Source organism: Lissotriton helveticus, chromosome 12 (genome assembly GCF_964261635.1).
Source record: "Lissotriton helveticus chromosome 12, aLisHel1.1, whole genome shotgun sequence".
NCBI lineage: Eukaryota > Metazoa > Chordata > Amphibia > Caudata > Salamandridae > Lissotriton > Lissotriton helveticus.
Genome location: NC_136073.1, coordinates 211,423,310 through 211,443,422, shown reverse-complemented (window position 1 = coordinate 211,443,422; position 20,113 = coordinate 211,423,310). Strand labels below are relative to the sequence as shown.

At 42.2% G+C, this 20,113-nt stretch overlaps 1 protein-coding gene across 1 annotated transcript in view; it reads left to right on the top strand.

Annotated features, from left to right (window-relative positions):
• Positions 1-19,820, top strand: part of CRISPLD2 (cysteine rich secretory protein LCCL domain containing 2) — a 174,965-nt gene extending 155,145 nt beyond the window's left edge. The window contains exon 15 of the mRNA XM_078668251.1: positions 12,682-19,820. Within this exon, the coding sequence (XP_078524377.1) occupies positions 12,682-12,736 (55 nt within the window). The 3' untranslated portion in view covers positions 12,737-19,820. The remainder of the gene's footprint in view (positions 1-12,681) is intronic.
• Positions 19,821-20,113: the final 293 nt, after the last annotated feature.

Here is a 20,113-nt window from a genome sequence, read left to right as displayed (position 1 = left end):
TGCAGTGCTGCGAGGCACAACATGACTGTGAATCTGAACCGACTCATCTAGACGTCGACACTTGCTCTATATAAAGGTACTTTTCAGTAGGCCCTGCATGGGTCCTGTAGCCATCCTGCCCTCCATTGTGGTCAGCCTGAACTTTCACCCCAGTCTAGCGTGACCTCAAGTAACCTATTATCGCTATGACTTCTAAGCAGTATTTTTAGATTTAATATTTAACAATTAATATCTCGACTTCTAAGTATTGGATTTTTATTGTTTTGGTTTTGTTTCTCTCAGATACATATTCTCTATTGTTCTACACGGTGTGGAGTCTTTTTGTGGTGTTTGCACTCTTTTACTGTAATTTAAGTGTTGCCCAAATACTTTGCACATTGCCTCTTAAGTTAAGCCTGACTGTTCTGTGCCAAAATTCCAGAGGGTGAGCACAGGTTAATTTAGGTTGTGTATCTGGCTTATCCTTAGTAGGATTGTGGTCCCTACTTGGACAGGTTGCACACCTCTGCTAATTAGAGACCCAATTTCTAATACTGAGATATTGCTTATGTGAGCCAGAGCCATAACTCAGGTTTTAGCTGTAGATTTGTCATTGAATTTCTAGGAGTTTGGTTATGATATATTCCGAACCCTGATGCATATGGCCTTTGGCCCTGCACAGTGGTGGTTGGCAGCAGGGCCTACCATGTGCCATGGTTGTGTGCTCCACCTGCCTTGGTTAGCCAACCTCCACTGTGCTTGGGGGAACACTGTGAGCTTCAACTGCCACGGGTGACCATCCACTGTTACGCTGAGCCATTGTCTATGGGAAGCCAAGGTTGACCATTTGACCTGGCCTAAGGCGGCACCCAGTGCCCAACCTGCTGTAGGCCGCCCATGAATAATTCAAGATCTGTCATAATATTCAGGAGCACTGTTACTCTACAACATCATATGTGCTTAGAAGGATTGTGCACTGCTTCCTCTTACCAGCTTTCCAGGCTGAAAGAAATAAGTACGGCCCTGACAGCAGCCCTCTGCTTCCCTGTCTAGCAGAGATTTAGTTCTCATGGTACCACATGGCCAGTCCAATCCTGTCTACAGAGTATCACTTTACACTGATTGTCTGTCTCTTACTGTGTTATGATCAGGACTGAAATGCCTTCGAACAAATTATTGCCAAGTTCATGTCGCTTTGCCTATTTTATGATAAATTGCTGACGCAGTTGGATGGAACCTCTCACTTCAGGGAGGGATGGGAGTAGGTGTGGTGGAGAGCTGTCTGGGATAGAATGCATAGGATTGGCACCATTTCACAGGAGCACTGAGCCAGGGCGAGGGAGCGGAGTTCCTTGTCACCTCAGCTGCTCCATTCCTGCCTCTCATATGCCAGAGACCACTGTCCGGACTTTCTGTCTTGATTACTGTCAATCGCCACATGTCTATGAGTGTGTCTGTGTCTGAAATTTATGGCTTTGTTTTTCTGTCAGTCTGTCCAGCTGCTCGCGAGCCCGTCTGTATCTTCCATATTGATCATTTTATCTCCCTATCTAATCAAACCTAACCATCCCACCCTCTTCCTTATATAATCTCATCAGGTATTAAGAAGAGAATATTAATATGAACTGACAGACCAGAATAATCCACTGTAAGAAGATATCAATGTACCAGAGCTGCTTATTACAAATCCTCCTTCTACGTCCTCTGGAGTTGGCTCCCCCAAGCTCAGTGTTGTTGTCATTTCTAGATCTGGGTTCCTTCTTGGTATTGCTCAAGTGAACATATCTTTCCTAAGTAATTTCTTGTTAACAAGGATGCTGAATGTCAAACCTTATAGACACTCAGCTGAAGATGCAGTCACATTTGGGCAATCCATGAGGAACTGGTCTTGCCTGATAGCAGGGTTCAATTTTTAAACTAAATAAATAGATATGTGCTGATGTCCAAAATATTTCTGTGGAGGTCATTCCTCCACCCCTCAATGATGATATGCCTCTCTGGCTGCCGAAGGGACACTAGCAGCTAGTGGTCACAAACGTCACAGGTTGGGCCTGCTTTAGGGCAGTGCGACTGGTGTGGCCACACTGGGCGCTGACCTGTGGAGGGGGTCGCTTAACTCAGGGTGGGTGCTGTGTTTAGCAATAACTTATGATTGGAGAGATGAGGGGCCCTTTTGCCTGGTGGTAGTGAATGAATCTGAGGAGGTGGTCATGGGGGCACCAACAATTATTGTTACACTAGGCGCCACCAGTGCTAAAGCCAGCTCCAGTCACAGGAGTCTGTGGAGTTCTTGCTTCAGATACTGACCAGTCCAGACTCAGGCCACTGAGGGGGTCCAGTGGTGGGCTCTGGAAGTTAGCAAGATGGGTGGGCAGCACCGGCAGCCTGGTGTGGAGGCCTCAAGGTGACTATCATAGGCGATGTGGCGATACCCACCGCCAAGGTAAGCAGGACTCGCTCAGCAAACTGGCTCATGCACTCAATGCATTATCAGCCTACCTTACCCATATCCTAGCAACAATTGTGTGAGAGTGAGACTGATGAGGCTGAGGTGCAGTGAGACACTCCATACATCCAGATGGCACAGCATAAAGGCAGCTACTAACACGACAATGCATGTTTGGGCCTTGGTAGCCCAAATTAGAGGGCCTGAATGCGCAGCAAGCCAAGGGACTTTTTTTAAATGGCGAGTGGGACCACCACCTGCAGGAATAAGTGAAATGTCCCAGTGGCATCCACTGGCAAATACTCACTCAAATTAACTGTATTCCGATATACATACTGTTTCATTTATTAGCATCACACAAAATAAAAAAAACCTTCCTATGGATTTCATATTTGAGGTGTAATGCTTGGGGGGAGTGGGTTCTGTCCTAAGCACCCGCTGTTACTTTACTCCTGTCAATAGAGCTTTCAAACTCGTTTCTGCCACTTCCAACCTTGGCCATTTACCTTCCACATGGGATTTCACTCCATAATTAGGGCTGTAGTAATTTCCCTGGGTGTAGAAATGTTCACCTGGAAGTGGCATTATTCACAGGGTCCAACATACTCTGCTTCTCCTACTACAAACCATGTGCATGGAAGCTGACAAGACAAAATGAGAGCAGGGTTAGACCGGTCCCCCATTAGTTAATAAGAAAGCTACAAAAGTGGACCATGTTTGCAAATTAGGACTGTTTTAAACTTGTAAAGAAACGCTGTATAAATGTTTTGCAGGGTCAGGACGTTTGCATTGATTTGAGCTTGCTTTAGGCAAAGTTTGTTTCAATATCAGGGACTTCAGGTGGGAGAGGTGTGGCGCAGCAACCGGAGCAGCTGACTAGGCGCTACTGATCGAACAGCCAGGTCTTGAGTATCCTCCTGAAGGTCAGCAGGACTTGGGTCTGTCTGCTGTCACTGTGCCTGTGAAGAGCAGGTCTCTCGAGGCAGGCCCTGGCCAAGACTTCTGAACCCCCCCCCCCCCCTAGTCTAGCCTCGGAATTTAAAGGAAGCTAAAGAAGAATACCAGGCAATGTTTGATCTGTAATGTGCTGGACAATGCATCGTTTGAATGGTCAGTCTGTGGAATGTGTATCTGCCGCACAGGGGGCCATTTTGTAAAGAAACTTTGTTTTCTCAGAAACAAGCTCAGTTCTTTGGGATACTGGTCTTTGTTGCTGTTCAAAGGTTGCTACCACCAACTCTGCTCTCAATTCAAATAAACTTTATTGGAAACACATTTTACAAGCATTACAAAACTAGACAGATAGTTGTAAGTTAAGCAACATCAACATAGCAGATATAATTTAACATTACATTGAAATGAAAAGGGGTGTTTTGCCTCAACTTTGGTAAACTGTGATAAAAGACCATCACATTTCGAATAGCCTCATGGAAATGACATGTGCTACTGAAATTTGGACAGCACTGGCCAAGCAATTAACAGTTAAAACACATTTTTACAACAAACACACTTTCCTGAAATTGGCTCATTGATCAGAGATAAGTACATTTGAAAAACACAAACGTGTTGTGATAACATTTTACTTAAGTCAACATTCAGCTAGCTCTCATTTGGGCCTCTGGCGTGTTAAAAAAACTGTAGAAAGTGGAGCAATCGTTTTCCCACAAAAAAATGAGTGTTTATTAAAAACAAGATCATGCTTTATCCTAAGTACCTGCATGTGCATTGTGTTTGGCAAGCTTCTGGAAAGCATGAGAAGTTCATGGGGAGAAAATAATGTCTCCAAGTCCTGCTGCAGGACGTGGTTCTGTTCTTTGCAAGGTGTATGGGCTATTTACATTTAATGCACTAGTACCAAGTCATAGCTTTGCAGAGATACATCAACCCACAGGGCAATAACCCTGCCAACTCATCCTTCCTTTGATAAAAAAAAATGACTGATGTATTTGTCATAATAAAACACATGGAATGTATTTAATGCTTCACTCGGATACATAGTTCCAAAACCACATATGCCCACCGAGCAGCCTTAGAGTGTGCATTTCGCACGATTGTAGAAATATTTACATGGCGAATACATTTATTTCAATTTCTATGTAATATGTTCCTAACTTGTGGTACATCTTGAAGTGTTGTCAATTGTAAAGTAGCGAAGAATTGATTGCAAACATTCATATTTCACATATATTAAGTGACAGAAATTTGCCACCAGTAGGAAAAAGGAAAAACCTCAAACTTTACATTAGGCAGCGGCTATAGCAGAGTACCTGCTCTATTTGTGTTCTTTTCACACTTCAGGGGCTCCTGCTTTATTGAAATCCATTGGTGGGTCTGGCTTGACAGAGCACCTGTCTTCAACATTTGTTTTTTGACAGTATATGTTGAGAGTGTTTTAGCTGAGTTACCTACAGCCATTGGCTTATGTGGTTCAGCTCCCATCAACTATTGCTTTGAGACCGTATCAATCACATCTTGGATCAAGCCAGTATGCATCTCTTACTTTATGCGAATGACTTTTCAGTGTGCTATTCAGTTTCCTTGGAAGTCCTTCCATTGAAATGTATGAGGGGCTATTCTACTTCCGCAGTGTACAGTCAATCATATACAGTGACATCACACTTTGCCACATTCAATTCCTATACTCATAAATGCATTGTCTGTATAAAACAATCATTTGTTATTTTTTTCACTACAAGACAGGTTCACTCGATAGAAAAACAAACATATTAAGTGGCTCTCAAATGGTTGTTTTTCTATTGGTGCCGGTTAGAGGAACGACCCATTGGCATCCCAAAAACGTCTGGCTTATAACTTTTGCACAACCTTTTTTTACCAGGTCAGTAGCAAAATAGCTTGTTGGGCTTCTAGGAGCTTAGAGTTCCCTTGTGTGGCTAAGTAACTTCAGAGCAATGCAAGTTAACAAAAATCGCTGCCTTGCTTTACTCTAAAGATGCATAAGAAAAGCTGTAAACAGGCAGAAAGAAAGTGGAGGAAACTCTACGCGGAAAAGGATAAAATTCCTTTGAACGCAGCACTGGGCATGTACAAAGGTACAATTGCCAAGGAAAAAGCTGAGTACTACGCAAAAATTATCCTAAAAGCGCCTAATAGTGCCAGAACTATATTTAAAATAATGAACGATCTCTCCAAACTGGACTGTGTTAAAAATAAGATTTTTGCTACCCAAGATCTATGTGACGGTCTAGCAGTATTTTTGGAAGAGAAGATCACTAAAATTATTGGTGGTCTGGAGGTAAATAATGAGGGTGGAAATGGGTCACCTGAACCTATGACATTGGGTAAGCAAGAAGAGGGAGTAGACAAAGATGAACTGGCTACTCTGGATCATTTCCAGATCTCTACAGAGGAGGATTTTAATAAATTAGCTCTGAGTGTCTCCTCTGGGTCACCAGTGGACCCTCTACCGCACAGGATATGGAGAGAATTTAAGGAAGAGCTATTTCCTCAGCTCCACCTAATCTGTTGTCAATCCTTGAGCAGTGGAATAGTCTCAGGCTGCTGGAAGCAGGCAATGGTGACACCTTTATTGAAGAAAACCACTCTTGATCCCCTATGCCCATCCAACTACAGACCCATTTCCCTGCTGCTCTATCCGGTAAAAAATCTTGGAGCGGTCAGTTAGCAAGACCCTCTCACAATTTCTAGAAGACAATCACATGCTAGATGAGGTACAATTTGGATTTTGTTCAGCTCGTGGAACGGAAACGGCCTTAGTGACAGTTCTAGACGAACTTTGAATGCGAGCTGACACAGGTCAATCCGTTATACTAGTGCTACTAGATATGTCAGCCGCATTTGATACAGTCAACCGCAACATACTCCTAAACAGACTTATGGATGTTGGAATTAAGGGAATGGCACTGAATTGGTTTACATCGTATTTATCAGGCAGACAACAGGCAGTGGCCATACCTCCCTTTCTATCTAAATATAGTCTCATCCAGCATGGTATTCCTCAGGGATCTGCAATCAGTCCGATCTTGTTCAATATATACCTGCGCCCACTCATTCCGATTATTAAATCTTATGGAAATAAATTAGGGACCTATGCAGATGACACACAATTTGTTTTCTCGATGGAAGGGAATCAAGCAGTATCGCTTGACAGATTCCATGCGAGTATGCGAAGAACTGCAAAATGGCTAAAGGATAACTCCCTACAATTTAATGGAGACAAGACGGAAATTGTATACTGTACAGCGAACAAAATATATTGTCCACTCCCAGCCGATTTCTGGTCCAACCCTACAGAAAAACTTCTAATTCCATCCAAGACAGTGCGCAACCTGGGGGTGATGTTTGACGATAGACTACAGTTAGACTCCCAAGTGAACAAAAGTGTTGGTACTTGTCTATCTTTGATCAGAGCTCTACGGAAAATACTTCCGTTGTTGCTAACTTCCGCCAGGGTGCAGGTGGTGAGAGGTGTTATCCTGAGTCAGCTAGACTATAGTAAGGCTCTGCTACTTGGAGTACCGAACTCTCTGATAAAGAAGCTTCAGAAAATTCAAACAATAGCTGCCAAGTTAGCTTTAAAGAGACAACATAGGTCTTCTGCCTCCCTATCCCTGTAAGATCTCCATTGGCTACCGATAATGCAAATAATACAGTTTAAGTCACTTTACATTGTCTTTAAGGCAGCACATGGAATGGGACCTAGACTACTACAGAGCAGATTTACCTGGTATATCCCATCCAGAAACCACCGCTCATCATCAGCAAAGTTGGTAGGCACATCCAGATTTAAAAAGACCAGGATCTGAGGCAGGGCATTTAGTTCTGCAGCTGCGCGGCTGTGGAATGAACTCCCGGTTCAAATAACAGATTTGTTGTACTTTAGGAAAAATGCTTAAAATGTGGCTATTCCCCAGGGTATAGTGGAGCCCAGCCGTAGCTCTGATTACTTTCGTCTGGTGTGGTTGTTTATGTGCACGGTGGAATGCATGGTAATCTCAGCGCCAGGATACCCGTTGGGTGATAGTGCGCTATGCAAGACCGGCTTACATTACATTACTATGTTGGGAAGCAGTTCCATGGGTATAGCATGGGTGTTCCCCTGCTTCCAACCATGGATTTTGGCACATTCTCAGATTTACAGAGACTTGTAAACCCATGAATGCGTTTAAATGGTATGCCTTCCCATAAGAGGCTTAACAAGGAGAACAATCTTTATTTCTCCTCAGTATTTCCACTTTCTGCTTGTGCTGCATTCTGCAGCAAACATAGAAAGGGGAAAATGCCTTAAAGGATTGCTTTTGTACAGAAAAGTGCACCATAGCACATGGTTGACTGCGTTAGCACTAGGCGGCACTCTGTGCGCCAGCACAAGGAGAGAGCCGGAATGTCACATCATAGTAGGTTTGACGCATTCTTGCTCTCTCCGTCACACAGCACATGGAGTTGCCCTGTTGCTCTGCGTTACTTTATGATAAATCTGCCCTACAGTATCATTTACTTATTTAATAATAACACATACAATTGAGATGTCTGAGTTAACTCACTTGTGGTGTGTTTAAGTTAAATGGTAAATAGCTATATTATTTAAGTATTTTATCTACATATTTGTGCAGTTAGTGGTTGGAAGAAGTTGACACTTTACTAATATTTGTAATCATTCATTCACTTATCAACCGTAATCCTGGTCTAAGGTCCTGCGATGTCACTTATTTAGAGATCTTGGGGGTGAATATGATCTGATGTCACTTCTTTCTAAAAATATTGAGGGTAAAAAGTGTTTAAGGCCAAGTTTGCTACATTCATGATTTTAGTGAAATTATGCTTCCGTGTTAATGCGCAAACATTTTTACGGTTTTTACAGTGATGCAATTTCGGTCATATATTCGCTGATAATTGAGCCATTTTTAGGTCTCCCGTTAAGCTTTTAGCTGTCTGTTGTTTAAGAAATATAGTGTGCAATACAGTCCTTAGAGTGGGCTTTGGGTTTAGCCCATTGCTTATCATTGTTTGGGTTTTTGTCAGTCTTGTTTGATTACTTGTTTTTTTAGCTTGCCGTCCCCTTTTGCATAGCTTCTTTAGCATTCTTTTAACTAGATGACTTGTATCATTCTACGAGAGAAAAACAAACAGTGACCCTCTCAAGTGACCAGACTCCATGAGTGGTCCGACCAATCTAGAGCAAGAAATTGGAAGTTCTATAGTAGAACCCTTACTATTTAGCAACCTAGAGACAAGGGAGGTGAACTATGCTAGTGTTAACAGTGTTAAAATGTTTTATGCCATAGGTTATTAGCAACAAGTCAAAGAACTATTATCCAAAGTTTGTTTAAAGCGGAGCATACAATTTTTTTTATTTTATTTCATACAGTTGTATAAACAATTAACATCTTATTGATACATTAAAATCATGAATTACACTGAAATCGATCATTCGATACTACACACAAATATTACAAATTATTAAAAACAGTAAAAGGTGTTCAAGAGAACAAGTGTCGACGCGGCGTTTCGGTGTTTTGGGGATATATGCACCTTCTTCAGGACAGATTCTACATAAAAAGACACAGAATTACCAAACGATAATAGTCACAATGAAAAATAGTTATACAGCAAAAAACAAACTAAAAAACAAATTACATAGGTATGTCTTAATCACTATTGGTTTTATCATGTACTTTCTTTGAAATTGTTTAGATTACACTAAGAACACACATTAAACACTGCATTATGTTCACTCTTTGTCTCTCTGATGACTGTTGTATCATTCTACGACTCACATCAGATAAGTACTTTTTCTTTTTTTGAGCACTCCATGGAAGTGCATGTGGTTTTGTGCTCCCTTACTCGCATGTGCTTCCACTGAAAATTCCTTTACCAAGCTGTCAGTGGTGTTCCCCCACACCTCCCAACTTGTACTTAAAAACACACCAACAGGTAGATTTTTGTAAAGGTTTGACTGAAAAGTAGTCTGCTAGGGTGATCAATATGTTGCATGAAAAACCAGGTCTTTTCACACAAAGGCAGCATTTACGGTGCTAGGGTAGGAGGCTAGCTGCTGCGCTCACTCTGCTGGCATTTGTGGCGGAAGGTGTACTTAGCAAGATAGAACAGGAAATGTCTTATCTCATGGAGGCTGAAAATGTGCTCCCTGGGCAGCAGAAAATGGCTGGAGCATCTGTTTGAGTTCGGAATCCAGTGGAAAGTAAATCAGGTCTTTGCAACTGTTTTCCTTTTTTCCTTATTTTTGTAAACGTCTGTCAGAGTTTCCAGCATGAAAAGTATTTAAAGAAACAAACCATGCTGTTTATAAAGACTGAAAATATTGTATTCAATTTGTTTTTTAACAATGCTTCACAAGCAAACATTTGTTAAGCCAGTGGCTTGACATTCACATTATAAAGGCAAGACATATTGGCTCTGAAAATCCTTGATAAAATTCTGAGCCAAGCCAGCAACCCCTCTAAATAGATGTGTTTAAAACATTAAAATACAATGCAATTGAAGGTTTTGTTAAGTGGAACTCAAATGTGGCTGTACTAGTCAATCATACATTTGGAGTAGCACTGGCAGATTCCTTGAGAGCAGTTGGTCATAGCTGTACAAAAAATGAATTTGTCTAAAATCTCTGAAGCTAAACATGTTTGTTTCCCATTGGACATTTGCCCATCAACACCTTTTGGAATGAGGTATGGGTCAGTGTTGCTTTCTAGTATATGCATTTTCTGTCAGAATGTTTCTTTTCTATTTCAGGTTACAGTGGATCTTTAGTCTTTATAGTTCTCTACATCACTAAGGTGTATAGCAGGGGTTTTCAGTGTGGTCCAGAAGGGCCAGTTCATTGCCATATTTTTGGGATAACTAAGGATTTATAAATATGTTAATTTCAGGTTAATTGAGTGAGAGTTGTTCTGATATGGATGTCCTGGAAATCTGGCAAGGGTCCTATGTTAGACGCCCATCGTCTATTAGCCTTGCCGTCCTTCTTCCTTTCAGTCATTGATACCTCTCATCTGTCCAAATATGACCTTGCATCCCAACATCCCTTCTTCCCTTTCTTTTCTAAGGCACTTGAGCACATGGAGTTCATGACTTACTCAGAATTCTCTACCTACACATTCCTAGTTCCCTTTCAATCTGGCTTTTTCATGCTCCAACCCATGGATGCTACTTACAGACACACATTTAAACTTCATCCTGTCTGTACTGCACAGTCCTTTGTCATCAACCCCTATTCCCCTTAACCTCTCTGTGGTATCTGACACAGTCAATCACCCACTCAACCTGGTAACCACTGCACCCTAGCCATCAACAGTACCCTGCTGAACTGATTACTATCCTATTACCCATTTCCATTTACTTCTGAACTTCCCGCAAACATGAACCAGCAGGAGTTCCGAAGGCAGTGACACATCTTCTCCTTCCAAACCTCCTATCATCTTATACAGATGACTCACAAGCCTCTTTTCTTTCTCTTCAGTATCATCACCTATCAGCTCCAAACTCAGACTGTCGGGGAGGTTTTTCATAACAGATGGCCCTTCACCCACTCATACTCATCTCCTCTAAGACTGACACTGTCTATCACCTGGAAAGAAGAATTAACCCATCCACACCTCGAGACAAGTTGCAGATTCTGGATATCAGTCAGAGTTGCCTTTAACTTCCATTCAAGACAACCAGTTCCCTCATTCGCATCCTTGTAATGAGCAAACTTGACTCAGATTGCATCCTTGTAGTTGGCCTTGCACATGATTCATTCATTCCTTCCCTCCTTCTCAGACAAAACCTCAACTTTGCCATGCAAATGGTCTTTCTTATCCAAAGCCAGACATACAGTTCTCCATACACACACCATCCAGATTGTTGGTAGCCAAATGTAGGACCCTCCACAAACGTTGTCTTTTAAGACCGTCCTAGACACCTCTACTCCCTATATATCTCAGAACCTCTTCAGCCATGCCTCCTTTGTGAGCTCTTGCTTTGTGTAATGATTTATTTTTGTGGTTTCCAAGCAACCCAGCGAGCCACTTGATTCAGTCCCTTGGCTATAGCCAGAATCGTCTGCTGGAAGTAGCTTCTGATTCTGTGTTTCATCCCAATACACATCCTTGCAATAGTTAGAACTAAGCGGGAATGAAATTTGGTATTTCCACTTTACTCTTGTTACATAAAATTATGCTATTATGCCGTGCCTCGTAATTATGCGCTGTTCCAATTCAGATGACCAGAACGTGACTTCTTGCGGTTTGCGACAATTGTGTTTTTTTGTCCTATTGTTTTACAGTGAAATGGGTCCTGGTATCCAAACTAGATGCGAGGATGTATTTCATGCTAAAATATGGTGCCACATACTGGTTTTGTCTTCCACAGAATTATACATAATTTTCCCAAACCGTTGCATAATTACGCGAAAGCTAATTTTGCACATTCCTAGCTGGAACTCGCCTACAAGTAAATCAAAGACCGCAGATTCTCAGAATGGATTAACAATTTGTTTGACTTCTTATTTGTTCCATGATCTTGCTGATGCAGTAATTATGTCTACCCTTGTTAACCATTCCATGGTATCTTTTAGACAGTGTTAGCCTTCTTCCAGTTTGAGTTTTCTCCTTTTGATGATGTCTAGGATTTTGTTGAATATTTAGAGTTGGTGTTTTCTCTAAATTGATGTTTTCATCCTAATCCGTGGCCAATACCAAATCCTCTTTTTCTGAGGCATTGTGTGTTACTGTATTAGAATTTGCAGTTTTGTAGACACTGTTAATTTTTTCCTTGGTTCTCTGTGTTCCATATAAATTAATGGATTTGTAATGATCGTTACCCATAACGGTTCTTAATTTTATTTTTTTGCCGAGTTTGTCCATTTTAAGAACTTTCTTTTAATTGCTTTCTATCAGCATGGTGAGTGTGTATTCAAGTCTAAGGGGAGACCTGATGTCTGTTTAGAGTTCTAAATTCCCTGCTGGTTGTGTAAATGTATAAAGTAGCTGGTCTAGACTGAGAACGAAATCTTACAGATTTGTCATAGTTGCTGTTGGCCCATACATTGAAATCACCCAATAAAAGAGGTTTGGAGGCTGCTGTTGACATGCGCAGTTTTACATCTAAGGTTTGCTCTAGAAATGTGGTGGTGCATTGGGGGTCGCAAACACTAATTGGTGAAGCACTTCCATCAGTTGGTCACAAATGCGTTCAAAAACTGTAGGCAATCAACAATATCTGCATTTCAGATGTACCTGCTTACAAATATTTCAATTGTCTTTTCTTTTTCCCCACAGTAAAAAGAAAGTCACAGAGGGAAAAGCATTCAGAGTCTTTGCCGTGAAACAGTAAGAGCTGATTGACCAGGAGAAGACGCGGCTTACCCTGAGATAGAAGAGAAGGGCTCCATACCAGATATGCAGAGAGGAGGACTTTTTTATGAGCTGCATCTTTGCCAACCAGCCTTAATCTTCTCCTTAACATCAGTTTCATCACTATTGTTTTTTCCAGCCAAACAAGCCATGTTGGGACTGAACTCTCCATATCTCTTGAGGAACTCTGCTGCAGCTTTTGTGTCTGGGCATTTGACAATCGATGCATGGACTCTGTATATAATAGAGACAGGAGATGAAAGACAGCGGAGTAGTGGGCCCCTGCAACGCTGAATGTGCCCCTGTAGAGCGGAAGAGATGGGATTGTCTTCATATTTTGGAGACACTGAACCGTTTCTAATCCCTTTGTGGTCCTCAGTAATTTGAATGGTGTGTTTGCTTTTTGGAAGCCACCATGTAATGTACAACAAGTTGTTTCTCCACACAGTGCCTTCTTTAGTGGAGATGTTGAGTGAGTCCTTCTGTGTGTGTATGACTTTAGACATTTGTCGGCTTTGAGTCGGTGTGCAGTCACCATGTTAGGGAAGGCAACCCTCCGTTGAATGAGATGGTATGACTGTCATGGTCTACCGCGTGGCCACTTTTATGCTGTCAGTGGCAAATGTGGCAAACACATAGCAGCTTTTACATGTTCCTGTTGTTACCATTGTATTTTCCTAACAGAGACCCACTTGCAAGGCCAAGTTTCCTAGATTTGGATTTTGGCATTCGGTGTATTGCCGACATCCCCAAAATGCCAAACAGCCGATCAATCACTTGATCAACCCAATAAGTTGTGCTTTATGCTGGCAGAGCCGGTTTCTTAGCGCTAACCAAATACAATGAATCCCATTGGAACAGGGCAAGAAAAAATGGATTGTAGAAAAACACACAGAGAGTCACTTAAGAGCCGCGATCTGAGCCTGGTGACTCTCGGCTCTGTACACCCACTGTCAGAGCTGGGGTATTTATCTAAATTCAACTGCAAATTTTTCTTGCCCTGGGGCGACTTTATATTCTTCACATTTATGTTGCTATATTATTTTTATTACAGTTTGTACAAGTTATTCTATACAGCAGTGCTGGTTTATCTATAGTTAAGCAGTGATTAAAAGCAGATCTTATTTTGTTATATGTTGCAGTGTTGGTTGAAGCTTGTCTGTGTTCCCTATTCATCATGTTCTTTTTGTACAGTATATTGAAATGTTTTATGTGATGTGCAGGGGTGTTTGAGATTGTTTGTATATACCGTTGTTACTTCCTTTGTTACTTCCTTGTGGTGCTGCCATTTCAGTGGGACATTTCTATCTCTGCCTGTTTAACCACAGTTTGGGGGAGGGGGCTAGGTGCTTAGATTAATGTTAATAAGTAAATCTATATTGATAGGAAATCAGCTTGTCACCTCTTCTCCACCAAAAGACCTCCCAATGTTGGCCTTCAACAGCTCCTATATGCTCTCTGTAATGTGCCCATCTATACCACAGAGTTGGTGCCATCACATGCCTCATGGTGACAGCGTCATGCGTTGCGGGGTTCAGTGTGGCATCTCGTACCGTAACTTGGCAGGGTACATGGTAAAAGAGGATCTGGGGCTCCCTGACACTCTCAGGAACAAGTATTTCATCCCTGCTACCAAACAAACTGAAACCTAGGGTCCCAGGGAGGATTGTATTGCATTATTGTATCCAATATACTGAGAGTGGCTTTTGGTCCGCCCCTTGTTTATGATTGGAGGGTTCTGTTGCCCATCTCAGTTGTGTGCCTCTGATTCGATGGCTTTACTCCTTATTGCTTTGTTTGTCCTACTAGGTAGCATCTCGATCTCACAGTGTTCTAACTGGATGTGTTGTATCCTTCCACTGCTTACTTGAGAGGATTCTGTTTTTAATTCTACATTTAGCACTCCATTGGCAGCAAGCATGTTTCCTTGCTATCTCCCCTTATTTTTTCTGTCTCTCCAACGTGCTGTCTTCATTCTCCGCTAACCTTCTCCTCAGTGCTCCCCAGGTTGAACATAATTTCTGTATAAATTATTTTGTTACAAAGCCTCAGCAGCTGCAAAAGGATGCCAGGCCGTTCAGATCTATTTTTGTGCTTCACTGCACTTTTTTCTTTACATTTACCACTCTACCATGGCTATCTGTCATGTTACACCAAAGGTGGTGATGGACGGAGCGTTGACAATACAAACACTCACCCCTAGTCAACTGATCTGGGTTTAATCCATCACCGTTCTTTAGCTCACTCCGCCACCCCAGTTCAGACTTGGCCATATGCAAATCAGTCTGACCCTGTGCCTCATGGGAACAGCCCAGCCCGAACTGCCAAGCCATGTCTTCCCTGGACCGGAATCAAGCTTCCCATGGCCGGTTTCTGGCATTACAGCCGTCTTCAGCCGGGCTTGCTTGACTCCAGTGGCAAAGTGAGCAAGGGACTCACGTCAGAGCATACAACAGCAAATTAAAAATGGCTACCTGTCATACGCACACACGTGTCATGGAGCACATGTGGGCATGAGTCACAATACAAGTTTGTGTCTCGGAGGCCACCTTGGAATGGGTATTATTTAATGCAAAACCTATGTTGAGTTTGCCAGTCTGGATGCACATGCATCTTGATGCATATGTGCAATCGGCAAAAAGATTTGGTACAGCAGTGTCTCAGCCGATACGAACACAGTGATCTCAGTACGCTTTCGCTGCACGCTACACAAATCAACCCACACAATGTAGACCTAAACCCTTCACCCCCTGGTCAACTTCTCTGACTACTGAGTGTTTTGTTTATTCTTTGGATCTCCGCAACCCATGTTTGGCCAAAGACCTTCCTCTCCTAAGCCTAATGGTGCTCGGACTAGTATGATTGTTCAGTGTATTCTAGCTACCATATCCCACAACATCCTTTGCACCTTCAACCATACTTAACTCAACTTTAAACTTAACTTTCTCTCAACTTTCCTTCATCTGAAGATTTAATGGCTTTTGCCTCAAACGATGAGCAGAAATGCCACGCACCAGCATTACAAGACAACCTAGTTCCAGAAACGAAGAGTCCGCATTTTGCAATGTTCTGCTGCAGTGGGAAAAACTGCACATTGGCCACCATGAATTAAATTTACTATCAACAGCCTGCCCATCAGTTGGCCAGCAGGATAGAGATAGTGCTTTCATGTCACTCTCCTCCACCAGTGACCCCAAGCAATTACACAAGAGGGGGTCTTCCCTAATCACAATGCCTCCAGTGCACAGAAACCATGTAAAAAAAAAAAGGTATACTATGTAAGGCAAATATCCATAAATGATAAGTAGTCAAATTCTACTTCACTAGTCCATAGTTTACTGCAAGTCACAGCTTCCTAAAAATCCTGGGAGTACAGTGTCATGCTTTACCAAACACCCTGGCATGTGATGACGCAATGTCAACATGTCATGAAGGGAACATGTTCGATAATTAGCCTTGAACCCAAAATTCTCATTTTTTAATACAATTTGTTATATCTTTTCTTTTAACATGTCAGCCCAGAAGTACATGCCTTTAAGTCATTAACTATCTTAGCTGCTTTCCCATTAGCCAATGACTTGTGACGCGCGAGGCGTACGCTCAATGACGCTGGCAGCCATGCAGTCATGTTTGACCAAGCTCAGTATCTGTAGGAGGATAGTGGATGTCTCTATACATTTCAAAATGTAAGTGCTGTCCTAGTGCTTTTATATTTCACTGCTGTCATTAACATGGTCTTAAACTGCTAAAGGGCAACCTGAATGAATGGTATGCTGCCTTCTTAAAAGGCAAAGTACTCCAACGACCTTAACATTGAAATTGACAGTTGTAACTAATTTCAGTGAACCCACATCAACCAGAAATCTGCTGTCAAGCAGCAGTTCAATCCAGGGACAGATGCAGAGAAAAAAAGTTAATAAAACTGAACCAAACAGAATTCGAACGTTTACCTAGTATTATGATGAATTCCTGTTTTATTTCCGAGATGACAGAAGCTGTTTCACAAATAATTTTAAGATATGAACAACTTTTTCATTATTTTCTCTCCCTAGCTCTCTTGCTGTTATGCAATATCGGTTAATATGTGTTAGATTGCAGATATCGATTCAATAAAATGCCAGTGGCAGAAGAAGTTGTAAGTAAATTTGTGAGTGCAGCTGTTGCCAGGAAGACAGGCGTCTTGGCACTAAGGAAGGCGCACACTAAAAGGTCTCTGTTTTGTTCAAAGAGCCAGGTGTTTAGGCTAGCCCAGTCAGGTGCATTTTTTGTATCTAGAGGAAGAGACTTCCAAGATTTGACTGCCAGGTAGGAGAAGCACATCTCACTAGGGCAGGCACGGGGGAGGAACAGCAAGTTGAAAAAAGAGGAGCAAAGAAAGCGCGAAGGTTGGTAATGTGTTCACATGTTTTTGACTAGGCGGAGTGATTTAAAGACAGGGCGTTTAGTCACAGGGATCCAATGAAATTTGTAAAGAGAGATGGATACAGAGGCTCAAGGTGGTAGTCGTAATATGAGATGGACTGCTGGATTTTAAACTGTTTGAAGGCATCAAAGAATACCTCATACTAAGTATAAGGAGTTGCCATAGTCCAAGTGTGAGGTTATTAAAATGTGGGTGACTGACCTACACACATCCAAAGGAAGAAAACAAACGTTTTCTCTGTTAACATCCTGATGAGTGTGAAGCAGCCACTTGCCACCTGATTGAATTGGGCTGTAAATGACAACTTATGGTCAATGAGCAAGCTTAGATTTCTGGCCAAAGAATCTGAAGCAAGGGGAAGTCCTAGTTCAGAGGGCCACCAGTAGAAGACCATAGGGAAGCTTGTTTGAGAAACTGATAGATTTTAGTGTTTTCGCTTTTCTTCTGCGGATAGCGGTTGGTGGGCATTCGGGTTGCCATTGATTTTATGCAAGATCTAAAGGATGATCCAGTGGTGATAGGGTTGGCCGAGATGTTTAGGACAATCTGTGTATCATTGGCATACTGTACAATGTCAAAGCCAAATGAGTTAATGAGTGGGGCAAGAGGGGATATATAAATGTTAAAAAGTGTAGGGTTTTAACACAGAACCCTGCGAAACCCCACCTGTAGGGGGGTTGGAACGTGTGAGAGAGAGAGACTATTTGGGACCTACCACTGAGAAAGAGGCAAGCAAATGGCAGGCCAACATTTAAATCAAAGTGGAATGGTACATCCTATCAAAAGCAGCAGGCAAATCCAATAGGATCAAGGCTGCGCTGCTGCCAACTTCCAGGATTGTGTCTGAGCATTTCAGAGACTCTTACAGGTTGGCCATGCTGAAGGTGGGGAGGAAATCAGATCGGGAATGGTCCAGAGGATCATGACTTCTCAGGAAATTGTGCAAGTTAGACATTAACATGTTTCTCCCATATTTTGGCAGGGTACTGGAGAGATGAGATGGGACTAAAGTTGCTAAAGGTGCTGGGTCAGCAGTGGGTTTCTTAAGAAAGGTGATGACCACAGCCCGCTTCAATGTTGACAGAAGGGTGGCGGATTCAAGGAAGCAGTTGCATAGATTTATCAAAGGAGGACACACAACATTGGAGGCTGGAGTAAGGATATGACTGGGACACTGGTCCTTGGGGGGCCAGACTTAACCAAAGAGAAGTTATCATATGTGGGAGGGGGGAAAGAGTAATGCAGTGAGAGAGGAGCCCAGATCAGGGATGCATAGGCAGAAAGGCAAGGTAGCGACCATAACGGTGGCTGAGCAAGAAAAGTGGCTTCAACTGTGGCAATTTTATTGGAAAAGAAATGGCATCACGCAACCTTTAGCCCTAGATGACCAAATCGGGAACCCTTGATGATCTCACAGGGATGACCTATCCACTTCCTCCCTTAGCCCTTCAATGGCATCCTACTTTTTCCTGAGAGTCTAGAGGGTGGCAAGGCATGCAGAACATTAACTGGGTTCTCAGAGCCCTGTTTGCTATTGGTCTCTCTCAGGAAGGGTAGTGCCAGGAATACACCTCGTTGATGGTAAAACTGACATCTTAGACCTAACCACTACTGTAGAACAACAATGCAATGTTTGGATCAATTAACCAACGTGTTGATGCAAAATATTGTTTTTGTGTTTTCTGGGCAGTACAAATATTATGCCAAATTGAAATTGCACCAGTGTAATTCATGAAATTCAACCATATTTGTTTCCCTGTTAATATTATTTCCAAGTGACCTCTATTTTTTAATATTCTAATAAACAGAATGTAGCACAGCATTTCCTCTCCAGTAGCTGAGATGCAAACCAACCAGCAGGCACGCTAAAAATGCTCGATTAGTTTCTTCTTTAACAAGTTTAACATTCCTGATTCGTCATGCCATCAACCATGGGCAATATTTTACTTTTGAAACCTCAACTGGTTGGCAATATGTTTAAAAAAAGAACACTTCACTGGAAACATAAAACACCATGCCAAGCTACTTCAGTCTGCAATTTATGAGCATGGAATATTGGTCTGATTTATATATTATGCTTTTCTTAATGTGAAAAGCAGCTGAACCATGTAAGTCGGCAGATGTTATAAAGGAAGAAAACAGTTTTGCCTCTCGACTCGAGAAAAACCTCTTAAAAAGGGCGGGAAAGGTGGGATAATCTGCCAGCAATACAGCTCAGCGAGCTGAGCACTCTCTGTTAAGATTTGTGTGTGATCTGCAAGTTGTACGATTGAATCTCGGAAAAGTCTCCTTCGGTAGGAAAGCGAGTGCGGAAATATAAATCAGGCCCTAAATTGGTAGACAGGTCACTCCATCACAACGGTGATAGATATCCTGTCCACCGAAATATAAATCCCATAGGATATAAGAGAGGAGTTGGCCTACCGGCTAAGGCGGTCGACCTCGAATCTGGGGAACTGGGTTCGAGTCTCGGCAATGACGCTGAACATCCTGTGATTCTGGGCAAATCACTTAATCTCCCCGTGCCTAACAAAAAAAGGACTGTGTCCTCATGTAATGCAACTGGTGCTATGTAAAGCGCTCTGATACCCGATTCGGGTCAAGTTTGTGCTATATAAAACTCTGTAAAATAAAAAATAAATACCAATAAAATAATAGGATTAATGGGATTTATATTTCGGTGGACAGTGGACAGTATATCCGTCACCGTTGTGTCGACTAACCCGTCTGCCGAAATCTAAATCAGGCCCTTAGTCTGTAGAAAAAAAAGTTTCCTATGTAAAATTCTTTAGATAGATGATTGTTATTAATAAGAGTATTCTCTGTCTGTGTGGCTGCCAATGCTATTTGAACTAAGGCCTGTTAGGAGTCCGCGATGGTGAGGATGTTGATTGTCACGTGGGCATTGACTCTGAGTCAGTAGAGTGCTGCCGC